Source organism: Cervus canadensis, chromosome 5 (assembly GCF_019320065.1).
Source record: "Cervus canadensis isolate Bull #8, Minnesota chromosome 5, ASM1932006v1, whole genome shotgun sequence".
In the NCBI taxonomy this organism is placed as follows: domain Eukaryota; kingdom Metazoa; phylum Chordata; class Mammalia; order Artiodactyla; family Cervidae; genus Cervus; species Cervus canadensis.
Genome location: NC_057390.1, coordinates 100,992,401 through 101,002,263, shown reverse-complemented (window position 1 = coordinate 101,002,263; position 9,863 = coordinate 100,992,401). Strand labels below are relative to the sequence as shown.

At 64.2% G+C, this 9,863-nt stretch overlaps 1 protein-coding gene across 2 annotated transcripts; it reads right to left on the bottom strand.

Moving 5' to 3' along the window:
- Positions 1 to 1,517: 1,517 nt before the first annotated feature.
- On the bottom strand, positions 1,518 to 8,941 carry SAPCD2 (suppressor APC domain containing 2). 2 transcript variants are annotated; one of them, XM_043470197.1, is made up of 6 exons: positions 8,245 to 8,933; positions 5,725 to 5,837; positions 4,740 to 4,886; positions 4,400 to 4,507; positions 4,204 to 4,314; positions 1,518 to 4,041 (listed from the first exon to the last, which is right to left on the bottom strand). In XM_043470197.1, exons 1-6 carry the CDS (start codon positions 8,819 to 8,821, stop codon positions 3,913 to 3,915), a joined length of 1,185 nt encoding a protein of 394 aa, XP_043326132.1. In that variant the 5' UTR covers positions 8,822 to 8,933; the 3' UTR covers positions 1,518 to 3,912. The 2 variants fall into 2 exon arrangements, with proteins under 2 accessions (XP_043326132.1, XP_043326133.1); XM_043470198.1 differs by lacking the exon at positions 4,400 to 4,507 and having other exon boundaries at positions 3,907 to 4,041; positions 4,204 to 4,352; positions 8,245 to 8,941.
- Between the last annotated feature and the right edge of the window lie 922 nt (positions 8,942 to 9,863).

Here is a 9,863-nt window from a genome sequence, read left to right as displayed (position 1 = left end):
TTTTCTTTTTTGTTGTTGTTTCGGTATCATTATATTTCAGGTGTGTCTCTTAAAACAGCTTATATCTGAATTTCTAGAAACCCAATGTGATAACTCACCAGAGTTAATCTATTCACATATACTGTGAACAGTAATATATTTCTTCGACCTTATGTGTTTTCTGATTTTTACATTTTTTTCTTCTAGATTTCAATTTCTTTTCCCTTTTCTCCTCCATTTCCCTGTCCCTCCCTTTTTTTTTGAAAGGTATACTATTAGCTATTATCTTATCTGGTTCTCCCAGTTATTGTAACTTACAGACTTAGTAAAATAAATACAGTTGGTGTCTTTTCCTGCCTTGTAAACAATTATACTTGAGAATGCCTCGGCTCCCCCCACATTTGGGTTCTACTCGACTCCCTGAGGTCAGCACCTTCGTCCTCATTAGAATGACTGTCACAGCAGACGAGAAAGGGAGGAGGCCCCCGATGCGTGTGGATGCGCCGTCTCGGGAGTGAGTCCTCCCTGGTCACTCAGCATCCGGGAAGGCTGCAGTCCCGAGGGCTGCCTCTGCCACAGCCTCACGCAATCCCAGGCCAGCGCCAGCAGTTCCTAACCCACAGAAATGGCAAGAAAATGTGTTGCTTGCTCTGTGGTAAAGAACCCACCTGCTAATGCAGGAGCCATGGGTTCAATCCCTGGGTTGGGAAGTTCCCTTGGAGGGGGAAATGACAACCCACTCCAGTACTCTTGCCTGGAGAATCCCATGGACAGAGGAGCCTAGCAGGCTATTACATACAGTCCATGGGGTCGCAAAGAGTCGGACACCAGTGTGCGTACATAAGCCACTGTTTTGTGTTTTAAAAAATAGCGACTTTGCTGCACATGGGATCTTTCAGCTGTGGCTACGAGATCTAGTTCCCCAACCAGGGATCGGCCCCGGCCCCCTGCGCTGGGAGCGTGGAGCCTTAGCCACTGGACCACCCTGCCCCTCACTCTTGAAAGGCAGTGTAAGCTTCTGGATTAGTAACATCAGCCTCTGATGGCTTTCCAGTCTCTGGACTTTGATGTCACTGTGGCACCTCCTCTGAAGGTAACTGGCTTTGTCTCTGGATTCTTTAATGATCTCATAAGAGAAAATGTCCTTTTTTAAATTCATCTTTGCCTGGGACCCACTGGGATTTCTGGAATGGGTTTTTTAAGATGATTCTGGAAAAATTTAAGCCATTTTAACTTCATATATTGTTTCTCCTCCCCATCCTCTTTCAGGAAATTTAATCAAACAGCCCTCCCCTTCTCAAGACCCTCCTGTCATTCATAGTTCCTGACTCTCTAACTGAATGGTCCTCAAATCATTCCCTAAGCTGTTTCATTGTCTCCTTTCAGCTGTGCTGAAATTTTCCATGTCAAGCCCAGTCAAGTTTTAAATTTTACTTTCAAATTTCTAGTTCTATTAGATTCTTTTCATTTTATTGGCCACCTTTATAGAGTCAAGGTTGACACTTTCACTGGAGTAAGAAACTACAGGCTATTCCGTGTTCGTGTTTTCAAGCATCTCTTTTATTTCTCCAGCTATACGGAACATCGGTGTCTTCTCTGATCATCCCAGTATCTGAAATGGTCACAGCCTGTTTTCTCCTGGCTCTCACGGTGGCCCCTTCCCTTGTGAGGTTTAATCTGGAGATGCTCCTTTTCCTTGGGCCTCAGTCCACAGGGAATCCCCGAGGCCTAATGTAGCTGCCCTGGCAGGGATGCTCAGCTAAGGGCAACTTCGCCCCCGCCCCCCACCCCCGCGCTGGCATCACACTGAGTGTTGCTGGCATCTAGCGGACAGATGCTGCTCAACATTCTTCAGGGCACGGGCAGCCCCCAAGACTCCCCGGCCCCAGACGCTGCCTGTGTGGCTAACACTCGCTGCTCTGGAAAGGCTGTTTTGCTTCTGCCAGCCACCTGGGCTCACCAGCCTGCAGGCGCTCACAGTTCTTCCCTTGGGGTCTCCAGGGCGGCATAGGCAGCCTCACTGGAGGCTGCAAATAAGGAGGGTGCATCTTCCGTCCTGCATGGAAGGCCAGCATCATCACTAAAGGCCACTCTGCGAGTCACGGGTTTCTCCCCCTCACCCTGCAACTGAAGGGACCGCCTGAAGTGGGTGGTACCCCTGGGGTGAACACCAAGCTCTCAGCAGGGATGCAGAGCCCCTCAGGGCAAAGGCTGCCACCTCTGCTGTTCCGGCCCCCGCAGGCTCTGGCAGGGCTGGGCAGGAGCTGGTCAGGTGAAGCGGGGGAGGGAGCTCCCGGGGCCAGAGCAGCACTTGCAGAGCCCAGAGCCAGGATGGCCCGCGGCCTGGGGCCTGGCCTGGCCTGAGTCATTCGTGGGTGGAGAAGGATTCGGAGCTGGGGAGGGCTGTTTTCAGTTCTGGAATTAAGTGGACTCCTAGTGAAGGGCTCAGGGCCTGAGCTGGTGTGGGGGGGGCTGGTCAAGGGCTGGCAGAGGGGGACGACCAGGGGAACCAGGAAAGGGGCAGCCTCCGGGCGGTCCTGGTGGGGCCTGGCCCAGTCACCGCGTGGCAAGTTGGCCTGGATGCTGGAGACCCAGTGCCGCCCTTTGGGTCCAGCTCCCCTTCTGCCTCACATCCCTGGGAACCTGCCCAGGTCAAGGTCAAGCAGCCTGCGTGTGGACCTGAGACAACCACCTTCCTCCACTGGCTGCCGGTGGTGGGGAGGGCTCCAGCTGGCACAGGCAGAGCTGGGCCCCATGGGGCAGCACCCTGGGCCCCTCCTCTCTGGGCAGGCTGCCACTCCCAGGCACATGAGGTTGTGCAGTCAGCCCTCAGATCCCAGTTCTGTAAGCACCCACGCGTGTCCAGGCCCCTGACCACATGGCCTGCCTGCAAAGCCTGGGCACCCTCAGCTCCAGGGGAGGGCCCTGGGAGCGCTCGGAGCCCCTCCCGGGGTGGCGACAGGCCAGCTGAGCAGGTGGTCTCCCTGAGAGCAGGCCAGGCGTGGGGGAACAAGCAACAAACGACCCCCGGCGGGGCCCCGCTGCCTGGCTCTTCCAGCGTCCTTCAGGTCCCCCTTCCTCGGACCCAGACCCAGGCCCAAGCTGGGGCTTGGAGTGGGGCAGCTGGTCTTCATTCCCTGGGAAGCGGGCATCTGGTGGGGGTGCTGCTAAGGCTGCTGGGTCTATGGGACTTCCTGGGGCATGCCAGAGGGCTACCACCCGCCCTGAGGACAGGGCCCTCCCCACGGAGGGCACCCTAAGCCTCCCTGGTGACCACGGCCCTGGCAAGCCCAAGGAAGGCTCTGGGCCCGGGTCACTGTTTGCTCAGTGGAGTCTGGGCCAGCAGGGATGACTGCCAGCCCATTCGTCTAGTGTCTAAGGTCCGCGAGGAAGGGAAAGCAGGCCAGCTCTGGCTCAGGCAGGAATGCAGTGAACCCAAAGCTGGACACCAGTAGAAGCCCCTGGACTCCTGGCTGAGGCGGGACCCCTCATCCCGAGGGAGGAAATATGCCGGTGGACCCGCGGGGCCAATCACCACTGGGTCTGAGGCGTCCCACCCCAGGGTCGCCTACTCCAGGCCCCATCCGAGACACCCAAATGCAGGCTCCAAGGCCAGTTAGCAGCGCAGTGAGCAGGGCCATGGACTGGAGACCCCAGGTGGAGGGGACACAGGCCAGCAGAACACGGGAGCAGGCCTGCCCAGAGCTGCTGAGGCCGGGGTCCCCACTCCCCACTGACACCGGCGGCAGCTCCAAGCTGTGTGCCAGCAAGACGGAGTCTCCCCCCGGCCAGCCCCGAAGCCCAGATGGGAAGGGAGGAGGGAGGCGACATCCAGGCACCTCTGCCTCAGAGCGGGGGCCAAGGAAATGCCCCCCTGCCCGGAGCTGAGAGACCGGCCAGGCGGCAAAGTCCCATGTCCGTGCCCGGGGCCGGCTACATGAAGGTGGAGTCTAGGGGCCCGGCATCCTGCTGGCTGAGGGCACGGGCCTCAAACAGCTGCTTGATGAGGGCGGACTTCTCCTGCTCCAGCTGTGTGATCCGCTCGCTCTTATCGGTCACCTCCTGGGCAGGTGGGAGGGCGGTCAGGGCCGACGCCTGCACCCGGCCTCCAGCGCCCGCCCGCGCCCCGCCCCAGCTCCAGCCCCGCCCCCAGTCCCCGCCACGCCCCCAGCCCCCGCCGGCACCCCTCGCCCAGCCGGCACCCCTCGCCCCGCCCGCGCTCACCTGGGTCAGAAGCCGGTTCTGCTCTTTCAGCATGAGGATGGTCTGCTGCTGCCAGTCGGGGGCCGAGGGCGACTCAGGGCCCTGGGGCCCCGAGGGGGACGAGGGCAGAGCCTGCAGGAGGGCACGGTCAGGCGGGCCTGGCACAGCCTCTAGGACAAGGGCGAGGGTGGCACGAGCTGGTCTGGGAGACACTCACCCTGGCAGCACAGGCTGCAGCCAGCAGCTCCCCCAGGCACCGGGCCACCTCCTGCACCTTGGGCAGCAGCTGCCCCAACAGGCGGGGGCTGCCCTCAGCCCCGAGGTCCTGGAGGAGAGCGCGGAGGGGCGGTCAGGGAGCAGGGGGGCCCCAGGGGCAGGGAGCCCAGGGGTGTCACAGGTGGGGAGTATCGCAGCGGGGGGGTGGCCCAGCATGCTGGGTAGAGAGACACCCACTGTCCCCTGCCCATCGCTGCGCCACCTGGGCAGGGGCTCTGCGAGGGGAGGGTGGCTGCGCCTGGGGGTGGGGGTGGCGATGGGCCGGGAGCAGCGTCACTCACCGAGGCGGCCCTGCTCCGGCCCAGGCCGCGCTGGCGCTCCTGCAGGCGCTGCAGCTGCTGCTGGTACCATTCCCGGCCCCGCGCCATCATCTCCAGGCCCTGCAGCAGCACTTCCTGCTCCTGCTGCAGCTCCCTCATCTGCTTCAGCTGCCGCACACGGGCACGTGCCAGGTCACCACGGGCACACACGTCACCCACGGGCACACACAGGCACGTGCCACGTCACCCACGGGCACACACGTCACCCACGGGCACCACACAGGCACGCACCATGTCACCCACGGGCACACACGTCACCACGGGCACACACGTCACCCACGGGCACCACACAGGCATGCACGATGTCACCCACGGGCACACACGTCACCCACGGGCACACACGTCACCCACGGGCACACACAGGCACGCACCATGTCACCCACGGGCACCACGCGGCACGCAGCAGGACAGGATGGCCTGCACCGGCCCGTGCCTGGAACTCACTACCGGCCCGCGCGCGCACCCCCGCTCACACACGCCTCCTTGCACGCCTGCACTCACACACCCCGGTACCAACAGGAGTCCTTGTGAGCCTCTGCACTGGGAACACAGCTCTGCTCCTCCTCCGGGGGCTGGGGGCAGTCTTGGCCTTCCTCAGCCCCTCCACACAGCGTCCCCAAGGGAACCTTCCCCCCTCTTTATGGCACGTGGTCACTCTCAGCGAGTGGGCTGGCCTGACGTGCCAGGGAAGCAGGTAGGGGCCAGTGCAGTGCCGGGGAGGGGCTGACCAAAGGACTTCTTGACCTGACCGTGGGCCAGCTCCCAGGTGGGTTCAAACCCAGGACAGGAACTGAGGTTTAGAACCGCCGACATTCTTGCCACAGGGTCCCCTGGAACCCAAGCCCAGCTGTCCCCTCCCAGGCAGAGGAATGGTCTGGGAAACCACGAGTGTGGGGACCGAGTCCAAACCCAGGAAAGATGGTAGAACCCTCCGGGCCCTACTCACCAGGTCGCAGTCCACACCGTTGGTGATGGTGTGTCTCCGCCGTTCCCCTCGGGCTCGGGGCCCCCAGGGGGCATCCCCCATGCCAAGTTCCCGGGCCCTGCAGGTCACTGCTCCTGCAGCAGAGAAGTGACAGCCTGGCTCACTTCCAGGCCTGTGAGGCAAGCTTGCCTCCCCCAAGCTCCCAAAGATCCATCCAGGAGCCACGCCCCAACCAACCCTGGCTGCACAAAGCCAGGTGCCCAGGCCTGCGTGCCTCTGGGATCCTCAGCGATCCAGAGCCTCTGCCGCGGCCACACCCTGCCGGGGCCTGGCGGAGTCTGGCCCTCCCTCAGCCCTCACACCTGCCTCGCAGACAGCCGTGCGGCCACTGAGGTGCAGGTCTGCACTTGCACCATCTGTGCGAGCTCCCGGGGGGCAGGGGCTCCATCTCATTCGTCTCTGCACACCCAGGGCCCATAACTCAAGGGCTCAAAGGCTGCTGGACTCGGAGCCAGAGAGGTGACCTCTGGCCTCCACTCCTCTCTCCTTGTCCGCCCGGGCCCTTTAAGGGTGACTGGGGCTTCCCAGGTGGTGCTGGTGGTAAAGAACCCCCCAGCCAATGCAGGAGACACAAAAAGACTCGGTTCAATCCCTGGGTCGGGAAGATCCCCTGGAGGAGGGGATGGCAACCCACTCCAGTATTCTTGCCTGGAGAAATTCAGGGACAGAAGTTCATGGGGTTGCAAAGAGTCAAACATGCCTGAAGCGACTTAGCACACACGGAGTTCAAGCAGGAGGAATGTAGGACATATAGGTAGCAGAGCCCAGCGTTCTCCCAGGAAGGAGACTACAGCATGGTCTCTGCATACCTGCACCAGCGGAGCCCCAGCAGTAACTCCTACGCACACGTGGCCACCCGCAGAGTTGGCATGCAGCCAGAAGGCCAGAGGCTTCCCTGGGCAGACCTCCTGGAGGGCCACCAGCTTCCCTGGAGGACAGGGTGGGCGAGCAGGGCTGCCCGTGAGGGGGGAGTGGGGTGCAGGTGAAGAGGGCGCCCTCCCTGGGCTCCCGAGCCCTATACCCTGCCTGGCACGGCGGTGGGCAGGTGACGCAAGAAGCAGGCACAGGTATGTCTGACAGGGACACATCGGGAGGGCTGGCACCAGCTGGTCACGTGGGCCACCAGCCAGCCCTGGCTGACCGGCTCCAACCAGCCAGCCCTGGCAGCCCAGCTCCAGGCAGGCTGAGTTCACGCTCCAACCTGCCGAGCTGTGCTACAGGCAGAGAAGGCACAGCAGAGGGGTGCTGGGGGCACCCCGGAACACCTGGGCTGGTCTGCACCATCAGGTCTGCAGCCCAGGGCCCCCAGATTACAGCACGCTGGGGGCCCAGCAGGCAGAGGCATCCCTGACCCCGCCCCACCCCACCCCACCCGACCCTGGATGAGCGGGATCTAGCAGCCTGTACCTATGGGGCTCAAGGCCAGCCTGGGGTGCATACTGAACCCCAACAGGGAACAGAAAGGAGGGCCTGGACGGCGGGGAGGGCTTGGGGGGCTGTGAACGTGGGGCAGCTTTCTCTTCCTGCGGTGCTAAGGGTTCTTGGACCTCCAGGTTTTGAACCCAAACAGCATGTCATGAGCCCCATCTGGGCCTCGGCCAGTTAAAGGTGACAGTGGACGCCGGAGCTGGACCTTAGAGGACTGCAGTGATGGACCTGGTGTGACGACAGGCCTGAGGCTGCAAACCCCAGTCCCATGACGGATTCCCAACCGCATGCAACCACGCGGACAGCATGGGCTGCACTCAGGGCCGCACGCCCCGAAGCCCGCTTCCCCTTCACACCCGGGGGGATGCGGAGGCTGGGCAGCGAGGAGCCTGGATTCGGGAGCCCCCAGCCGAGGATCTGAGGGGCTCGACAGGGAGGCAGGGGCCACCGCAGCTCCAGCTGGCAGTCATGGGGTTGGGGAGTATGTCTGAGCCTGGGCAGGGGTTCCAGCAAGGCTGTCAGAGCGGTGGGCAGTATGGAAATGGCCGCAGCTGCCCAGCAGAAGCCCTGCACCTGCCCAGGCTGAATGGGCGGAGGAGCCCCACCCCCCCCTCCCCCATAATGCCAGTCTTGTTCCTAGGGCAGGCTCTCTGGGGGATAAACAGGGGACCATTCAGTCATGCCCTGTCCCTGCCAACTGGACCGGAAGCTGGGCCAACCCCAGGGGCTGTGGTTGATCCCTCCCAGGTGCCAGAGGGCCCTCCCTCGACACCAGTGAGAACTGCCTATGCCTGACTCACCAGATGAGCCCAAGGGCCCGGGTGTGAGCAAGTACTGAGGTGGAGAGCCCTCAGACCGAAACGGCTCCCCGCTCGGGTTTAGCTCGAAGTGGGCTCCTGGTGGGGTCTGTGGGGGCTCCCACCAGCTCCTTGGCCGTGTCCCCGAGCACCCGAGGTGCGGAGGAACTTCTTTCCCTCCAGGAAGCCGGGGTGACCCAGGTTCACAAGCCCGCGGGGAGCTACGGGGCGGGCCCAGGGGCCGCCCCGCACTCACCAGAGTCCTTGCTCGGGCTCCGTTCCAGCGCCGCGCCCTGGGGCCGCTCGGGTTCCGCCGGACCGGGCGCCGCCTCCGCCGGGCCGCACGGCTTCTCCAGGTTCCGACTCGCGACGCCTGGGCCAGCCGGCGGGAGGCGCGCGCCCAGGAGCAGGGGCTTCCTCTCCAGGACCGTCCGCGGCTCGTCGGCCGGCGCGAACACCAGGCGCTGGGGCGGCGGTTGGCCCCCGGGTGTCACCGAGCAGCCTCCCCGGGCCGGGGCGCGTGCAGGGGCCCGCGTGCCGCCGTCGGCGCTGGGCAGCGCGGTGCGCAGGCCGGCCACGAAGCGCTCGAAGGTTAAGTAGCCGCTGGCTGGGGCCACCTGGCGCAGGCCCTCGAGCACGCCGCGGGGCAGCTCGCGCGCGTCGGCGCCCCGCCAGCGGGACTCGATCTCCCGCAGGTGCACGAGGCCGCGCCGCCGGTCGTCCAGGATGTCGAAGAGCGTGCGCAGGCTCTGCAGGAAGGCGCGCGGCAGCCCCTCCGTGCCGGGCGCCGGAGGCGGCCCGCCGCCCGGCTCGGCCATGGCGGCTCCGGCCATGGGCGCCCGCCCGCAGCGTTCGGGCCTCGGGCCGCCCCGGCTCGGCCTCCGAGCGGCCCGACGGCGGGCCCGGCGGCGCGCGACCCGCCGCGACAATAGCGGCGACTTTTTGAATGGGCCTCCCCGTGGCGTCAGCCCTCATTAGCATTCTCTGCGGCCATTGGCCGAGGCTAGCTCTTCTCCTCTCTGATTGGCTGAAGGGCCGGCAGCCCCAGTTTGATTTTCGGGTGGAGGGGCCGGTGGCTCGCGCGCTCCCGCCGTGCCCACAGGGGCCGGGGGCGCGCAGAGGCGCCCGGCGGCAGGGGGCGGGGTCCCCCAAGTCCGCCTCCCTCCCGAGCTTGCGGGTGGGGGCGGGACCCCCGAGCACCCCCGTAGACTCCCCTGTCCCCACCCCACCGCGCCGGCCGCTCCCTCCGCGGTCCCGACCTCGCTGGCTTTGGCCGCCCAGCCCACCTTCCGGAGGGCGGGGCCCGGGGCCGGCGGTAACCTGTCCCCAGGTGGCCTCCCGGGGTAAGCGGGAGAGCAGCCCTCCAGGGACCCCCCTTCCGCCTCGAGCTGCCCCGCGCGCTCTTCGCAGCTGCCTCGGCGCAGCCCTGGGGCTCCTTTCTCTTGCGCCAGGCGGGCCCCGAGGGGATTGTGGGCTCCAGCCAGCTGGGCGCTGCCGCTCACAGAAGCCTCTCTGTTCCCGCCACTGCTCGCTCCTCCGCCGGGCCCCTTGGGACAGCCTGGCCTTTCCTGCCGGCCGCAGGACAAAGACACTTCTCCTGTGTCCCCAGATTGCCGTGTGCTCACAAGGTCCTCTGCTGTGGCCCCATCCTCTGGCTGGACACCTCCTCCGGCTGCAACCAGGGCATTCACGGCCCCCTGAAGCCAGCTAGGCAGGCCTGTGCACCCCCCTCGCACCCGGCCCACTGCCCCTGCTTCATTCCCTGGTCACTCTGGGAGGGGCTCATCTCAGGGCCCACTGATGGGACCTTCCCCAAATCAGGGAAGGACCCAAGATGCTGCCCGCTTGGGACCCTGCCCTCCCCTTAGCCTGCCC